The sequence below is a fragment of the Carassius carassius genome, chromosome 16 (assembly GCF_963082965.1).
Source record: "Carassius carassius chromosome 16, fCarCar2.1, whole genome shotgun sequence".
Taxonomy (NCBI): domain Eukaryota; kingdom Metazoa; phylum Chordata; class Actinopteri; order Cypriniformes; family Cyprinidae; genus Carassius; species Carassius carassius.
This window is the reverse complement of record NC_081770.1, coordinates 17,231,249-17,250,429: the sequence shown is the minus strand read 5'-3', so window position 1 is coordinate 17,250,429 and position 19,181 is coordinate 17,231,249. Positions and strand designations below refer to the sequence as shown.

The 19,181-nt window shown below is 36.3% G+C and overlaps 2 protein-coding genes across 3 annotated transcripts in view; both read left to right on the top strand.

Moving 5' to 3' along the window:
• LOC132159765 (von Willebrand factor D and EGF domain-containing protein-like) overlaps positions 1–19,181 on the top strand; it is a 69,269-nt gene that overhangs the window by 17,316 nt on the left and 32,772 nt on the right. For both annotated transcript variants that reach the window (XM_059569366.1, XM_059569365.1), the window contains exons 9-14: positions 350–423; positions 2,018–2,294; positions 3,652–3,854; positions 4,554–5,491; positions 16,376–16,512; positions 18,516–18,680. In XM_059569366.1, coding sequence (XP_059425349.1) covers positions 350–423; positions 2,018–2,294; positions 3,652–3,854; positions 4,554–5,491; positions 16,376–16,512; positions 18,516–18,680 — 1,794 coding nt within the window. The remainder of the gene's footprint in view (positions 1–349; positions 424–2,017; positions 2,295–3,651; positions 3,855–4,553; positions 5,492–16,375; positions 16,513–18,515; positions 18,681–19,181) is intronic.
• On the top strand, positions 9,032–10,988 carry LOC132159779 (uncharacterized). Its single transcript, XM_059569385.1, has 2 exons — positions 9,032–9,251; positions 9,666–10,988. The coding sequence occupies exon 2, from the start codon at positions 9,744–9,746 to the stop codon at positions 10,881–10,883; it is 1,140 nt and encodes a 379-aa protein (XP_059425368.1). The 5' UTR covers positions 9,032–9,251; positions 9,666–9,743; the 3' UTR covers positions 10,884–10,988.

Sequence of the window (19,181 nt, the reverse complement as noted above, 5' to 3'; positions counted from 1 at the left end):
AAGGAAAGAAACATAAACACACATAAACCACCAGTCTTCTTAAATAATCTGTCACCGCTGGCCCCAGACCACCATCTGTGTTGTCTGTAAACATGAAAGCTGCTCAGTGCCCTTTAATAATGGGAAGAGACTGTATACTCTTCAGCATTATAATTAGGCAAGAGACAGCATAGCTCCGCAACTATTATTCCCATCAGTGGCATCTAAATTGTGAAATTTGATTCCCTGAGATGGTTTCGCTACTTTTTTATGAGTCATTTTTCTATGTAAGCAATGGATAAATTTGCAGTGCAAATAGCTGCCAGTATGAATGATTCATTACCAATTAAATCTTTTTTTCTGAATGCAGATCACAGTTCAAGATGTTCCAACGGCAACCTGTTACTCCCTAACTGACCCTCATGTCATTACATTGGATGGCAGGTAAAATATTTCTGAATTTTTAGACAAGTTTCTTTCTTTTTATTGGTTCTCAACTGGTAAAGCTTTCTGATAATATGACAATAACCATGGTAAGGTCATAGGTTTGAATCCAAAGGACCACAATAAATATACTGAAAGCTTTTTATTCCCTTTTATTGGGCATTTCAGTGGACAATATGAATTCTGCTAGACTGCCTGTGATTAACAAATTATGTGAGTTTTACATGGCAGATGCTCAAATGGTACATTTTCAGTTAATGAGGCCCAAATGTATAGGTCATTTTGGATTTAAGATTTGTGTGGTACAGACTGATCACTTGCACTTTTAGGTAAAACATTTACAAGTTTTCAGAAAAGGAGGTCCTTTTTTTTGTACCTTAACTGGTAAAGCATTGTGATAACGGCTAACATCGCCAAGGTTGTGGGTTCGATTCCCAAAAGTGAACACAAAGAAAATTTCCCGAAGGCTTTTTTATTTATTTCTTTGTTATTTGTGATTGACGAATTGAATTCTTATAAATTGTCTGGTTGTGTGACTTAAGTTGTTACATGACAGATGCTCAAATTGTACATTTTCAGGTAATGAGGCACAAACGTAAAGGTCACTTTGGATTTCACATTTGTGTAGCGCAGATCTATCATTTGTACTCTTAAATTTGATTTGATGGCAGGGAAGATTTGTACAAGTTGTTTTTTGGAGATCATATGGTAAAGAATTGCGCAAACAATGAACAGAACAATGACTTTTGATTCTTTGTGAAGCAGCACAAATAATTTACTGAGAGTTTTTATTTCTTTCTTTGGCATTTGCAAAGGACAATTTAACTGTTTTAGATCGCCTGTGATTATTTCGACATAAGTTATGTGACTTTTACAAGACATATGCTCAAATGGTACATTTTCAGGTAATGAGGCAGAAACGTAAAGGTCACTTTGGATTTCAGATTCGTGTGGCGCAGTTTGTACACTTTGAATTTGGCTCAGAAGGAGGGATCTTCATGAAAGTGTACAGGAACTGTCCTCATTAGCGGATATGTCCTTGACAGATGTCGGCCCTATGCCACAATTTCCTCCAGTGGAGAAGCACATATGGCCTGAATGGACAATAGATATGGATTTAAACACACACTATAGCGCAATATATAGAGCACTGTGTGTTTACAGCAAAGCCACCGCACAGAGCAATAACTGCAAAGTGTCACGGTCACCATCAAAGTAAATGATGCTGAAACTGTCTTGTGAAAATGGCTGCCTCGGTTTCTCTCCCTCAATTTCTTGCTCTTGTTTTATCTTGCAGTTCTTTTTAAGAAGACTCTTTCTTCTTGCCTCTTCTCCACTTTGCTATTAAGTTCAAGTAGTCCTCTGAGAGGTTGTATTCAGCTGTCTAGTCTTTAAAGGTTGTTTATAGAGTGCACACAGAGGTTTTCTGAATTTCATTTATTTTAATCACCATGACTTTTAGCACAGCAAAACAGAACTTGGAAAAGAAGCAAGATAGCTATCAGTCTGTGTATCTCTTTCTGTGTATCTTATTACATTTAATTCATTTTAAAATTGTCATCTATTAATCTTACTTTAACCTTATTCCACTCAGGCGATACGAGAACCAGCAAACAGGCACGTTTTTGCTTTATAAGAGCACAAAGCGTGTTTTTGAGGTCCATACGAGGCAATGGGATTGTGGGAGCCGACATTATTCTGTGGCGTGTACCTGCGGAGTGGCGGCTCGAGAGGGCAACGAGGTTGTGACCTTTGACATGTGCAATGGGCAGCTGCGAGAAACTCGCCCCCACTTGTCCGTCAAGGCATTGGGACCGTACATAACAAATCAAATTAAGATCCATGAGACGCATCAAGGGAAGAAAGTCACGGTATGGTTACAATACAATGCTGTGGTAGCTAATAATTATGAATTAATATGGATAGGTTTTAAAAAATGAGGCTTTATTCGTAGACTACTTTATGCTGCAGTAAAACATTTGTTTCACTAATTCATTCAGTGTTGGGGTAAAGCATTGCAAGTAACGCAAGTTAATCAGATTACTTTTTCAAGTAACTAGTAATGTATTACGTTTAAATTTACAACAAAATATCTGAGTTACTTTTTCAAGTTATTGTTCCCATTTATTCACTCACACCTCTCCCCATTGAGAGAAATTGGGAGTGAGGTGTGAAATGGCCATTACAGTCGCCAAAAATATAACTTTTGTGGTTGTTTTGTTATTAAAAACAAATAAGCAAGCCCAGCCCAGGTGAAAAAAAGTATCTCAAAAGTAATTTAATGCATTACTTTCCAGAAAATGTATCTAAGTAATTAAATTTGTAAATTTTCACATGGAGCAATACAATATTGTAATGCATTACTTTAAAAGGTAACTTTCCCAAACACTGCTCAAATTTTAAAATATATATTTGATCTAACTGAATACACAATAGACTGTATGATACCACATTGACATGCAATCTCAGGAAATCTCAGTCAAGCTCACTGTGAAATATATGCTGTTCAAGTTTAAATTTCATGGCAAAATTGTCTGAAAAGTTAACACAGACCTCATCTGTCTAGAAAAGATGATTTTTTTTTTCCCTGCAAAAAGATTTTGAAAGCTCTCGTCTCCATAGACCATCGGCCTGTCAATGCAGCAGATGTTATCATTGTTGCATTGTGACACAGTTTGAATGAGAAAGTGGGTTGTGATGGATACATTTATCTAGATTTGTAATATTCTGATGTAGAGCCTTGACAAATTGCCGCTAATGTCCTCATAACCAGCTGCCACAGAAATGGGATCTTTTACTAACGTGTGCATTTAGTTTATGATTAAAGTTGAGGTAAACTGATGTTTAGTTTAGGCAATAGATGAAGTAATGATTTCAGATGTTGAATAGACCCAGTGTATGCATGGACAGACAGTGAAAAGAATATATTTATGTATATAAATTTATAATATATTATAAATAATATTTTTGTCAAATATAAAATATATATATATATATATATATATATATATATATATATGTATATGTTAATTTATTAATAATAAATAGAAATATAAATGAACAGGTTTTTCTCTTTGTAGATCTTTTCTCCATATTTATTAAAAAAAAAAAAAGCCTTACATATTTAAGGGTCAACATTACCTGATTTTGATGATTTAATGTTTGATGGTTTAATGTTTGACATTAAATATGTAAGAATGTTATGTGATTTTTGTCTGACCCCTGCAGATCGTTTTTGCCTCAGGGGCGTTTGTGCGAGCAGACGTCAGTGACTGGGGAATGAGTCTGTCCGTCAGGGCTCCAAGTCAGGACTTTAACGCCACCAGAGGCCTGTGTGGGTTATTTGACCGGAACAGCCACAATGACCTCCACCATCCTGTAGGCACAAGCTACCATGACAAAAACCTAGAGGAATTCATTCAGGACTGGAGGTGAGAAATGCTTTTTTAACATCCATGTAGTCTATATTTTCACTTGAAACAATATACAGAGTATAAGAAGGGTAATAAATCTGAATGGGTAAATAAGTCAGAACCAAAGCTGTCATGAGATGTGCCACTAAGGTCCTCTAAGGCTCCTCAACTCCAGTCCTGGAGGGCTATTGTCCTGCAAACGTTGGTACCAATCCCAATTTAACCCACCCTTCTGTAATTTGAAAGTAATTCTGAACACCTTAATTAGTTTGCTTGGGGTTGTTTGGTTGGGGTAAGTTTTAAACTCAGGAGGACACTTGCCCCACAGGACTGAAGTTGAAGTGCCATTCTCTAAGGTGTACCTGAAGATTCAACTAATGGTCCTGCTCAGAAATATGGTGCTATAATGCTGGTAAGAACTATGAACATGGTCAGATATATGTACAAAAATTATCACACATTTACAATCTGTAAACTTCCAAAAGATGCCAAATAAGTTGGAGTTAATAGGAGGCTTGGATATCAGTTTGGTTTTGCATCACCACTTAACCTTCATTTGCTAGTTTTGATGACAAATATAATTAAAACAGAGAAAGGTCTCTAATCTAATGGGTTAACCTTTCTCGAACTCTAAATCCTCTCTTGACGCAGTGCTTGAGGGTTTAATTCAAAGGCTGATTTGAGACAGTCATATTTTTGTTTTATTTCTCATGTCAGGATCGCGCCTGGGGAGAGCCTGTTTGACAGCACGCCACCTGCCGTGGATGAGGAGATAAAGTGGAATTTCTGTGCTTGTCAAAAGGGATACAGCCTGTCCCTCCATTCAGCACGTGCCTCCAAAGACCTATTAAACCCGCCTCCCATCTCTCGCTGCCTATCTCACGATGACACAGATTACACAACCCTATTCCCTTACAAAGATGCCACTGCCGAGTACGCCGTTAAAACTGTCTCCACCCGTAACGTCCAGAAGCGGGAGGCGTTGATTGAAGTGTTAGAATTAGGTGTTAAACTGAAGTCTCAAGTGTCCCAAGGTCTGGCAGAAAACTCTCCTTCTTTAGAGGAATTAGAATTAGACTCATTATTTAAAGTTGATGCTCCTCGCTTGAATGAATCTAAGGTGCCCTTACCAAGCTCAGGTGGAAGGCCTAAAAGACAAACCCTTGACATTTTGCCCATTTACACCGTCCAGGCCCTAAGCCAGACTGACCTCGAAAGTTTTGCCTACTTCTTTCCAGATGACCACCGCTCTTCCAGCCATCCAGCTGCCCACCCTTCCTGGGCGACAGCTAGTGGCCTCAATTCTGCCAAAGCTTTGGAGGTCTGCCAGCTGGCCTTGGTGAACTCAACCGTGGGCACAGTATGCAAGAGTCTGCTGGGTCGGTGCCTGGAAGAAGCTGTTGATCTCTGCATCCTGGATCTTCAGTTGAAAGATGATTTGGCCTGGGAGGATGCCCTTGTGTCCTTCCTGGAGAACGAATGTGAACGGAAGTGGTTGGAGAACCGAATCCAGCATTCCCAGGCTTCTAGACCATTTGCGGATATCGCAACAGCCCTACGTTGTCCAAATTTCTGTAATGGAAATGGGGAATGTGTGGAGCAGGGATGTCAGTGCTATCCAGGCTACAGCTTTTACGACTGCAGTCTTACTATCAGTAAGTGATCGTTTTGACATCCATCTATTGCTTCAAATGTGATCCACAGGGATCCTCAATTATGAGACACACTCTAGGCTTATTAATAAGAAATTCGTACGGGGTACTACAACATGTTTTGTGTGACGTGCCTGCAGGGGATGTGAGAATTGAACAGGAAACAGTTGTGGATCAAAGTTATCTTTGAGGCTTTGTTCGGGTGACTAGGGAACGTCCACCTTTGTTCTCACTCTCTCTGGAAATTATGGAGTCATTTGAAAGTTTTCTACATAAGATGTGTGGTCTGAGAGGAGATTTATTGATCAGAGGTTGTTCATTCATATCTCAGGTGACTGTCAACTTCTAAAGTTAAAACAGAAGTGAGAAAAATTGTTGACATATAAGAGAGCAAAGCTTTAAATTCAAAATCAGATGTAGTATTTTCTTAAGTAATTTGGTCTTGGGGATTGGCATCTGTTACTTCTATAGTGTTTATATAATCTTGGTAGATCAGAGCACAAATCTGTGAGATTGTTGTGATTCCAGTGAGATTATAAGGGTATTTTTCTTAGAAGAACAGGAGAACCTCAGGAAAATCTTTGCACTATCAATTCCTGTTTAAAGGCACATCGCTTCCTGCTCCTGGAGATAAAGCAGGTGCAATGTGAGCAGTATACCACATTTTGAAGGAAATCCTGCTGAACATATCATTTTTATTTTCTCTATAGATAACTCTAGGGCTCTGGAAATATGTCTTGTGTGATAGCAGTTGACGTTACAAATTCGGCAATTTATTATTGCATTTACAAGCATGGGAGATGACTGTCTAGTGTGATGTGATGTTGCATCTCTATGGGTCAATACTTTTGCTGCACTTTTGGCCAAATTTGTGCAATTAAAATCCTGTTCATTGGCACAAGTACAGAGTTCACTACAGCTGCCATTACCAGATGGTGGCCAACATGTCAGAGCATTTTTGTCATGATTTTTTTTCCTGTGCCAGCTATTTTCATCAAGTATGTATTTTTAGGGTCTTGTTGTTTGTTGTATGCTTTCAATTCCTTTTAATTATATTTCGCTCTGAATGCTGTTGTTCTGCATTCCTTGTCCTTACACTCTGCAAAGAATAATTTCCTACTCCCTCAAGCGTGTCTTCAAAGATACCGCAGATGGCATACGATTGAGCAATGTGTTTTTTTATTGATTATGTGAATTATTTGAATTGCTGTATGGAACTCTTTTCAAACGGCAAAGTCATTGAGCGTGTGTATTGACTGATTGTTTCTGGCAATAGCTGCGAGGCTCACAAGTGCTATTAGCTTTCCCAGCCAACCTTCATATCAATGAGATATTGTTATGCAGGTATGCTAACGCATGACTTTGTGCCAGACGCTCTGATTAGCATTGGGATCTTCCCCGTTTCCCTCGATGTTTTTCGCATGCTCCCTGGGGCTGCTTTGGTGACAAAATGGGAGTTTTAACACAAATTAGCGAACAGATTAGGAGAGCTAGAGAGGGCTGTTTATCACAGACTGACATTTTTCAACCTCTCCGAGAGCGAGCTCTCATTTATGATAACCACGCTAGGATCAACGTGCAAGGTAGCACAGGGAGGATGGCTAGATAAATCTGCTTAATTGCGCAACTGATCATCGGCTGATGCCTCTTCCACATCTGGGATCGCCATTCATTAGTTTATTTCGGAAGCCTATGACACGTTTATGCCTAAGCATTTTCAGTTGACTTTAATTCCACTTCATCTAGTCAAATGTGGATTTTTGCAGGGCTTCATTTTGTTTGTGTTCACCTTTGGCCTTCTGATTTGTAAATATGTTAGTGTGCTAACATGCTACATTTATTTCTGTTGAATATAGCATGTATATTGTGTACTGTATGCAATTTTTTGACTTGGTGACCTACTATTAGCCAAAGAGTGGAGTATACCACAGAATATAGAATATTAAGACTAGCCATCTGTCATCACACTACATCATTCCAAAACTGCAAAAAGGTTTTTTTTTTCTGCATGTAAAACAGAATAAGCTAATATTTTGAAGATTACATAGCTTTTCTCATACAATGGGAGCTTGAAGTGATCTTTCAAGCTTGATAACACCAAAATGACTCTATACAAGTTTGGAACGAAATGAGGGAGAATAAACAATGGGTTTTCATTTTGTCTGAATGATTCCTGTAGTATACAAATGGTGAATCCTGACTACATTTTCAGGCTGTGTGTTCATTAGATTCACCTCAAGATTTGAAAATGATGAGAAAAAGGAACTAAAGGGATTCAATTGACATTTTCGCACCTGCCAGGAAACTGCACATCACATATTCTCTTTAGTCTTGTGGCAGATTTAATGCTATTATTGCCAACATGAAGGGTGTCCGGAATGAAGCTGTACTACTCTTTATTTCATATAATTCCAGGAAGAGTAAAAATCGAGTCTATTGAAAAGGCAATCAGACTGGATTCAATACCTGTGCATATCTGGGTTGCATTCAATAGTGGAACAGTATGGAAAACCTCACTTTTGGGTGATTCTCGCGAAATTAGACTTATGAGGTGTCATGAAACATTTTGATGATAAAAGTAAATGCTATCAAAATAAGAAAGATACAGTTATAAACATCTCTTCATCTACTATTTTGCACATGATTTCAAATTACATCATAAATACCAATTTTTTTTTTTTTTTCACATTTAAGGGAAAATTTCTCATTACCGCAACGTGTCCATGACTGGATTTGGGTTCTTTGAGGTGGAATTTTTTATAATTAAAAAATATAAAAAATAAAAAGCTTCAGTGCATGTTGTACTATAAACATTTACAGTAAATAAACATGTGGTATTTGGTGATCAGTGGTAAATGTAGTAAAAATAATAAGGAATATAAATGTGTCCAAGACCAATTTTCTCATCCTCCGCAACAATTTTCAATCGTTGTTTAAGTCCTCAAGGAACTAACATTTTCAAGGAGTTTTGCTGGAAGGGACATAATTGACTGTGACACTCAAGATGGCTACCAGGTAAGCAGTTCTTATTTTTTTTCTCCAGATAAAAGTTAAAATTTTGTTTGTCAAAGTACCTACACAACATTTTAGTTCTCATTACCGAAACATGAGTTTGCGAAGTTTTAAAAAATGTTGCCAGTTTAATTTTTTGATTACTATATACCCCATTATGGTCTAAATATAAAAAGAGAGGGAAAGTTTAGCTAACCCTCATTTAGCTTCCACAGTAAGCAAAAATGTTTAAGGTCGCTCATCCTCCGCAACACCATTATCATTCACCGCAACAATTGAAGGCCTGTTGCGGTGGAGATACTCAATGTTTCAGTAATGAGAAAAAGACTTATGAAGGAGAAACGTGCACTATAACTCTTGCTAATTTCAATATAACTTGATATTTGCCTTAAACACTTCTTGAACAGATTGCGTAAACAAAATAGCTATTACAACCCCCCCAGCAAGGCTCACTAATTTTTCATTTTTATGAAGTGCTTCCACAAAAAGGATTATGAATGCAGTATAGGCCACCTACTATAAATGTAATATTTAATTTAATTATTTAATTTTTTACTGTAAAACAATGTATTTCTATGTCTTTTTTATAAAATGTTACATTCAATCAAGATGGATATTGTATATTTTGTTACAGGCAAGCATCAGTTGAAAAGAAAAGGGCATCAGCGAAAGACAGGCTTGCAAAGCATAGGGAAAAAATATATAGTAATCCAGTGTTACTTGAGGAGTACAGAAGAAAGGAGAGAGAAAGGTCAGGGGGACAGGGCGATAATAGGGAGCAAATATAACTTGGATTAATTGTTTTGACCAACACTTGCACTCATTCCCACACAGACACATGTACGCGCACAGAAACATAAGTACACACACACACACACACACACACACACACACACACACACACACAAACACACAGTTGCTGACATGCAAATGTGAAGGCTGACATAATTGTACAGTATACACTATATTGTAGATACACACACTCTCTTTCACTAATATCACACACGCATGCACACACACACAAACACACACACACACACACACACACACACACACACACACACCTACCATTCATAAATGAAAAATTGTGTGCAAATTGTGTCCAAAGTTTGTATTTATGTCAGTGCTTACTGCATTTCACCTTTCATTATTTTTTCTTTTTCAGGTATCGGAAACGTAAAGAAAATGGTAAAATTAAGACTACTCAGGACCTCACAAGTAGACAGCATGAGAGAAAAAAAAAATGTGGAAGAAAAATTCGGCAAAATATTACAGAAAAAAAAAGCAAGAGCAAGCACTTCTAGATCTAACCCCAACATCTTCATTAAGTGAGACAGAAAATTCCTTTGGAAATGAAGAAAATAACAGACAGGAACTAGACACAAATAATGAAAGTCTGAACAGAACACCAGCAAAAGAAAGTTTAGACCTGAAAGGGCCAATTGAGGCATCCACCCCCCAGAGAACACGGCCAGTCATTAAAAAAAGAGAGCGGGCATCAAGGACTGTGGCCAAATTAAGAGCAAAACTAAGGTATGTTGAAGAGAAACTTAGGGCAAAGAAAACACAACTGCTGACACTAAACAGAAAAATTAGAAGGCTGGCGGCTAATAGAACAAAAAGTGCAATGCTACCAGCAAATATTTCACAGGGGGTCAGTATCAGAGAGGCTAAAAAGGGACTGATGATCAATAGCAGGCGCAAACAACTTGACAAGGTTGTGAGCATGTTCCTACATCGGGATGATGTCTCAACTATCATAAATGGCAAGTCTGGAGAGATTCGTCGCAAGGGACAAATTTATAGAAAAAGAGCACTCACAGACACCTTGGCAAAACTCCATCAACGCTTCCTTGTTGAACATCCTGAGCAAACAGTGTCCAAAGCTCAGTTCTTTAGATTGAGGCCATTTTGGATTATTAGGCCTAAAGTTAAAGACAGAGAGACGTGTGCATGTAAAATACATGAGAACATTGGCTTTAAATTAAAAAGAATGCAACAACTGGGTATCACTGAAACATCAAGCCCAGAGGATCTTGTGCAGTCCAGTGTGTGTGACACTGGCAACATGTCCTGCATGTACAGCAGATGTCAAAAATGCATAGAAAAGACCTTTCCCACATCCTTAGATCCTCTCACTCAGGGGAACACTGTCATCTGGCAAGAGTGGGTCACAAGGTCTGTCACTGTAACAAAGACCCTCAAGGATGGATCTACAGAGGAAAGGCAGACAAAGAAAACGGTCCTCGAAAAACGTACCTCATCCATTGAGCGGTTGCTGGCCCTAACAACAGAACACCTTCCAGGTTTTGCCATTCACATGTTTAATGTCAAGAAACCAATATTTGTCATTGAAAGCAATGAAAGATACCCTGACAGATGATGCTGTTGCTGTGCATGTGGATTACAGCGAAAATTACAGCTGCAAATATGCCAAAGAAATCAAGGACACCCATTTTGGAACTGGGAATGATCAGGTAACCCTCCACACCGGGGTACTCTTATCTCAGTAGGGGCAGAGTGGAAGCCTTCGCATCCCTCTCATCATCTCTACAGCACGATGCAGTGGCAACCTGGGCTCATCTTGACCCAGTGCTGAGATACATACGAGGAAAGTATCCTGAAGTCCACAACCTACATTTCATTTCAGATGGCCCAACTTCCCAGTATAGAAACAAAACATCTTTCTATCTAGCCTCCACTGTGCCCTTTATGCATGGATTTGAATGGGTGACCTGGAACTATACTGAGGCATCACATGGCAAAGGTGCACCAGATGGAGTTGGTGGGGCCTTGAAGAATCTTGCGGACAGAATTGTTTCTTATGGGACCAGTATTCCTGATGCAGACTCTCTGTATGAGCAGCTGAAGAACAATTCATCAGTGACTCTGTACAAAGTATCAGAGGAGAAAATAAAGGCCAGCTGCGAATTGGTTCCCCCCAACCTGAAAGCAGTTCCTGGGACACTGAAAATACACCAAGTGAGTCAACATTTATGTTAATTATATGATTAAATATGAAGAAATGTAGTTTAATAGGTAAATGTAGTTAAGTAGTATGTAGTTACAGAAGTTAAATAAATAAGTTAAATTCTCCATGTAATTAACATGGAAAGCAGACCACACCAGTATCTGAAATAATCTCATAAAATAATGTAACTGAGTTATTGTGTCTTTTTCAATTCAACCCTAACAGCTGACATCCACAAAACCAGGAGTCATAAATACACGGGAGGTGTCATGCTTTTGTGGAAAAAATTGCCAGTGCTTTTCTACAAATTGCCACATGTTCTCTGAGGGAAGAGATGAGGACCCTGACAGAACAGAGGCCACCATAGAGGTTGGAAAGTGGGTCCTGATTGAATACGATGGTGACTTGTTTCCTGGTACAGTCACACAGGTGAATTTAATTTCAAGATTTCTGTTAATGTGTGAATATTTCTCAGTTACATTATATTACAGTACATGCTGTCCAGTCAAAATGTGTAGAGGCTATACAAATGTTTTTAAAACAGATTGCTGAAGGGCAGTATGAAGTCGACACCATGAATTGTGCCGGGGAGAACCGCTTCTATGTACCAAGCATCAGATTTCCAGGAGAAAGGGTCTGGTACTATCGTCAGGACATACGGGACATAATCCCAGAACCACTTCCTGTCACCTCCTCTGCTAGACATTTCTGCATTTTACCTGACATATGGGCAAAACACAAGAAATGCTCATGAATGAGTTACAGTTGAGGGAAAACGTGATTGGTACAGAGCAGTCGTTCCAGTTGTTTGTTTTAGTTGTTTGACCAACTCATAAATCGAGTTGCTGCTATTCAAAGTGTTTTAGCTAAACTAAATTATTTTTACAAGAGCACATGATGCTGTTATATTTAAATGTTCTCAGGACCACATGACGATATGTTACATTGAAAAAGTTCTCATCACATGGTTGTATGTTTAACTAGAATGATAAAATGTATACTAATGGTTGTATAATTATTAGTACTTCAGTGTAGGCTACATGACATGATTCTTAAGAAGAGCATAAGATTGTAACTTGTTAACACAAGGCATGGTACTGCGATGATTACGATAAATGAGAAAATTAAACACTGTTTATGAAATAAATGTTCTTTTAAAAATTGTATGAGTTTTAAATATGTAAAATAGGTTTAAGCATCAAACCCCTTTGTCAACAGTGAATGTGTGAGCTAAATATCATTTCCGAAACATTGATCCTCATTACCGAAATGGCATTTTCATTACCGCAACATGTATATTTTTTACAAATTAAGCAATAATTAGATAATCATACTTTGTTTTAAAATGTATATACATATTATACAACACTGCTTATTTAAGGTCTGCTACATGACAAATGTGTACGGTATCTTTTAGTAAAACAATTAAATAAAAGAAATTGTAAATCATCACGCATGTTTCGGTAATGAGAGAAAATAAGGAAATTACAAAAAATAATAAATATGAAAAAGTAATCTTTCCAGAGTTTTACATAGCTTTGAGCATGAGTAATAAGGGTCTACTTTAACATTAGCCAAAAATACAAATTTTTAACCATATATTTAATGTAATGTCATGTTGCGGTAATGATAATTTTTTATGGACTTCATCTAAAAAAATGTAAGAGTTATATAGGAAATATTTTTTTAAATCTTCTAAAAATAATGGTTATAGTAAGTTCAGACCTCAATCTTATATGTGCAAAAAGAAAATTGGCTTCAAGGGCATTTTAAAAATTCTGATGCTAGACACCTTCTATATCTGGATTTCATGAGAATCACCCTTTTGCCTTTATTCAGCTGTGAGGCAGGGGTCACATTCTGTAGAAAGGACTCCTCTTAGATTAATCTCTGACTTTATATATATATATATATATATATATATATATATATATATATATATATATATATACATACAGCTGGTTCAGTGAGTCATCCCGATCGCTCCTCATTCATCATTTCTCTTCAAACATTAAGCACTTGGTTCGCCCTTGTGGCAGAGATGAAAAACTCCTGAATATCACTGACGCTCCCTTCCTGGATGGTCAGGGACACTGTGTGAGAGTGTGTAAGTGTGTGTGTACACTGCGTCAGTACTTGAGGCTTGTCTGGTTCAGATCTGCATTTTAGGAGCTTGGGAGCAGAGTGAATCATGGGAAAATCTTAAAATCACCTCACTGACCTGCTGAGCTGGAAATTTTTGATCTCCAAGGCGATTAGGAAAGTATATGTGTGGTACTCCTGCAGTGAGAGTAATGCTTTTTTTAAGGTCCTAGAATCTTTGGCTTGTTTTGAAGCCATTATGATCCTTGTTTCAACTGCCTTTTAATCTTTTTATGTCACATAACATGCTAATTGTTTAACTCAGAAGTTGCAAGAATAATTGAAATAGGCCTTATGCGTTTTGAAAAGGTAAAGTAAATTTCTAGATATTTTAAACATTTTGAAAGTGACGTGACAAACATCCAAGTATGGTGAGCCATACTCAGAATTCATGCTCTGCATTTTTGATATAATAAAGGCATTTAAGTCTATATATGTATGTATTATAGTTTATAATTATACATTTACATTATTTTTTATATAATTAATATTTCATTTATTTAATTCATTTCATGTATTTAGACAAATGTATAAAATATGCACATTTTGGAAAGTTATTTTTTATAAGTGAATTTCTATATATATTTAAACAGTTTATGAGATAATGTCATTCAATGTTAATTAAAAGCATCTATATAATATATTTATATTATAGTTTATACTTACAGTTATAATTATAGTTTATATTCTATAGTTTATACAGGCTATATGTTGATAAATGCGTAAAATATGCAAATATGTTTTTAACGTTTATGAAAAATACAGAATCAAAAATAATATTTTTAATACTTTAATATTTTTTATTTGTATATTTTTTTAAGCTAACTAAATACTTAATAGAATATTTTCTTTATCAGATGTTGTAACTTTCATTGCATGACTCTTCAAAAATATTTTAAAACTAACTTAATTGTCTCTGATGGTAGTATATCTTTTCTAAACAGTTGTGGGTGGCGACTTGTTTTTTGTAATTATTTTGTTATTACTTTTTTAACCAGTGTAAAATTACACAAAATGAGACCATCTGGAGGAAGTTCTTTGATGAGGCCAAAATTCATTAGCACTCACTCTGTGCTTAATTGTTCTCCTCCGAGGACCATTTTCTCTGATATCTCTCATTGTTTTCCTTCTTCATTTTTAGATATTCACTACACTTCTGGCTTAGTTTAGTATCCCGTCCCAGTACATCCATTTTCGTTTGTGTCTCAGATATGCGACTTAAATAGACTTCCGCCCCACGGAGATCTGAACATAAGGTTATGCTCTGGTAATAAAAACACTGATTTGAAATGAGCTGAGATGGGAGCGATAATGGCATTAATCAAGCGCAATGCAGCCAAGGCACAGTCATTTTAGTCTGTCACTGAAACTATATTAAATGTTGTTGTGTTTTATAAGGCCTGAGAGACACCCAAACAAGCTTGTATTTACTCATTTGCATTATTTAGGAGCCTCAGTTATGGAGAACGTTATTTTCCCCAGCACTAATTATACCATAATGTTTACAGAATGAATCTGTTCCCTATTTAATGACAAACGTGGGCTGGCAAGGTCAGAATCCAGCAGTCTGAATATTTAGTGATGTACTGTATTGTACAGCTTAAAGCTGGGATTGTTTTGTTTGTTTGTTTGTTAGCGGCGATGTACTTCGAAATGACTTTCATTTGGTTTAACGGCATCTTTCAAACTGCCGGTGTTGCATTTTACCATTTGAGTCTTGTAAACTTTAGTCACTGGGGGGTTTTGGAAAGGACGGGGAACGCGCATTATTAAAGACTTCACATAAATTTACAATTTAGCTTTTGGGTTTAACAAGACTCCCATAGTGACTTTTCAATGAATCAACAATGAGTAGACGGCAGACTGTCATTTTTGCAGGCTCATTCGACTGAAAGACTTTTTCTGTGAGGTTTTGAATGAGGTTGTTGAGTTGAATGACAGAGAACAAATTGGATTTGACCCTGTGACCCAGAAAAGTCTGTACTTTTTCCATTTACTCCCCAAATTGTTTTCTACCAAGCGATTGTGTGTATTTAGCTGTCTGGGTTTGGTTGTCTTGAGCTGTAAAACTGCAGTGTCAAGGACAAGTGTTGTTGCCAACTTCTTTCAATGGAAAGTAGCTTATCCCTCGCTAAATGTCGCTAGATGACGTCATACGCTAATTAGCATATTCATTACATAAGTGCGTCTATTGTCTTGCCTCCCTGTGCTCATGTACTACATTTTAATGCAGCCAAATTCTCAATAAAACTGTTTTTATTATTATATTTACATTTTTCTGTTGTCGGACAACGGAATTAATATTATAATGACTGAAACGAGGACCATTAAGACTACATAACCAGATCTCAAAGATATTAATCTGCATTAAAACTTCATGACATTGTCTAATGAAATCAAATTAACATAAAATTAAGTCAATGTTGTACTGTGATTTTGGCTATATTTGCATGTAAAATAGAGTTAGAAGCAACAGAATATCTTTTTGCAGATGCAGAGAGAGAGGAGAAAGCAAGACCTCAAGCTTGTGCGGCAGTACTGGATAGTCTCAGAGACTAAGTAAGGTTTGTCCAAGAAAGTTGCTTTTTTGGAAAAAAGTCGCTAAGAGGTCTGAAAAGTCGCTTAAGAGACCACACCCAGCAAAAAGGCCACACCCCTTGAATAGGCCACGCCCTCATATACTTAAAGGAACCACTGCTACTGTTACTTATGCTCTTTTTGAGGCTATGTGTATAATTGTGTGTTTTATTTTGTTTCCTCAGGTCAGCCAATAGAAATCACCGATCTGGAGAATGGCGGTTTGTGTGACGTTCGGGAGTTCGACTGTGACAGCGTGAGGGTTTTTGGGCTGGGATTCATCGAGTCACCTGACCTTGCTTGTCTTGTAACTAGACTAAAGGTGAGACACAAATGACACTTGTGTTTATTTGGCAAAATGTATATTAAGACAAATGTAGTATTTTATACTTGGGTTTTTTTTTTTAATTAAAAAAACTATCCATAATTAAATAATTTGAATAATTTAATATCATAATAATTATATTTATTTTTATTTGTATATAATTTAATAATTAAAAAAATAGTATCGTATTACTAAAGTATTTTAAAACAATAATAAAGTATTTTATACAAAGTAAATTTGGTATAATAGCCTACATATTATTATAGTATAACATTTTTTGTTTTATAAAATTTTTATATACTACCATGTGTGAATATATATATATATATATATATATATATATATATATATATATAATGATATATATATATATATATATATATATATATATATATATATATCAGACATGATCACTTAGTCATAAAAAATAGATATATAATAATAATAAATTTGTATAAACATATACATGATTTGTACATCTAGGATACACATATTACACTGATCCATCCATCTTTTAATTGCAATTTTTGTGCTTTTTTATAGTGATTATTAGATCACGTTCAACTCTTCTAAGCCAGTCTTCTTTAATATTTCATCAAGGAGTCTTTATGAATCTTAGCATGGCTTTTTTTAATACCTGCTTGCCATCTGTTTTTATATTTAATTAAAAGAATGAGGGAGGAAAGGCATAGGGGACATCTGAGGAGATAACCAAAGCAATAAAAACTGTAATCAGTCAACACAGCAGAGCACATACAAAGAAAACATCACACAATAAGACCAGTAAACAACATGCAATACACACATAATATGCTGTAATTATCTGAGAATTTATATGCGCTGGTGACTCCTTTATTAAATTGTCGAGTTTACTTAAAAGTTTTGGGCTTAAGTTAATTTAATGATCTCAAATTGATGCCCTGCAGGGTTGAGTTTAACTCTCATGGTCTAAAAAAAAACCTAGAGCCCTTGAATAGTTCAAAAACATACTTTCATTAACTTTGAATACTTCTGAAATTATGAAAAGATCAGGTCTACTTTGTATTTGACTTCAGACGAACAATTTAAACGCATTTAATAGCAAACCAAAGGGTAATTTCTAAATAAATATAGTTATTTATTTTTTTTTTGAAAAATTCAGCTTTGGAGTATTTGGGACCTGAAAACATCATGGTTTAAAAGCAAATGTAACTAACGAATCCCACCATGCAAATCTGAATCTGCTCCCTGCACGCTTTCATCTCATTTGAATTCCACCGCTCAGATATTTCCGAACCGGCCACTTTTCTCACCCTCTTTTCTCAGGGGGTGTTTCGCCTGCTGTGTGAGGTCATCCCATTTGAGCAAATTGGTTTGACATTCATTATTCTAGCTGTTTCTGTTTTTCTCAGAGAACGAAGGCCCAGGGGTGAAGATTGCTCTAATTGCAGTTTTTATCTCAAACAGTTGTGAACAACTGAAGCACAGATGCCCATACTAAACTTTCGGCATAAAAAATGTTACCTAAAATTTTTATTCCAAGTTCATTTTTGTTGAATGTAAAAAACAAAGTCATACATGTTCCCTAAAGACATTTCTTTTGAACTTGTATGGCATGCATTTAAATGTATTTGTAATGTCCCTGATCATTACAAATACATTTAAATGCATGCCATACAAGTTCAAAAGAAATTAGAATAAGTATATTTTAGTTTACAATAAACTTGTATTAATACAAATACATTCGGCATTAGAAAATTACAATTAAAGATATACTTAAATCCTACTTAAGTGAGTCAAAAATAACACTTTTAAGTTTAACTAGCTGAACTAAACATGAATTTAAACTATAATAATACATTTGCATTTAAATGTACATAACAATTAAGTGTGCAAAAACATTACATTCCATTCATACTTAAGTATATTGTTTTAAATATTATTTCTACATTATTATAATGTACTTCTTTTTGGGTGTCCCTTTCAAGATAAACAATTCCTTTTCATTTATGTTTTTTTAGCACATGAACGGAGTTTGGATCCCTAAAGAGGAAGGCAGAACCAAAGCAACCTTCCTGAGCTCTAAAGCGGTGGACTGCTCCGTCCCGAGACTCAGCAACATGGACGTCAACATGATGGACATCATGATGGCCAGCGAGCAGCCCTATGCCAGATGGGAGATTAAGGTACCTGTCCATCAATCTCAAGGACAGAGATCTGTCCGAGGGTTCATGTTATTGATTTTCCAGTGACACCTTTTGCAGTGACTGAATTAATCAAAATGTCATCGTTTAGATAAAAGCTAGCCATCTTTTTCGAAACTTTCCATTTCGATTGAAAGATGAAGTGGCCATTGAATTGAGGACGTTGGCGAAATGCAATTACGCAGAAAGTCTCCTTCACAGTTGTGGGTTTTAACGTTTAAAATCTGCTTGAATTTATGCCGGCCGCTGTTTAAGGCCAAGATAAATGACGCGTACCGGGTGCGTTAAAATATTATATCACGAGCCGTGAGATGGAGGATAGCTTTTCCATTCTGAATGACAGCCATAAAGGCAACACAATCAATTTAATCATTTTTATACTTTGACGGCTCATATTGAAAACCAATTTGGCTTTATCTTTAAGTATATGGCTTACATGAACATTAAAAAGTTCGTAAACTCCATTCAGGTCTTTTGATCATT

Coding starts and splice junctions, on each gene's coding strand:
- LOC132159779 (XM_059569385.1), top strand. CDS start 9,744: ATGTGGAAGAAAAATTCGGCAAAATATTACAGAAAAAAAAAGCAAGAG.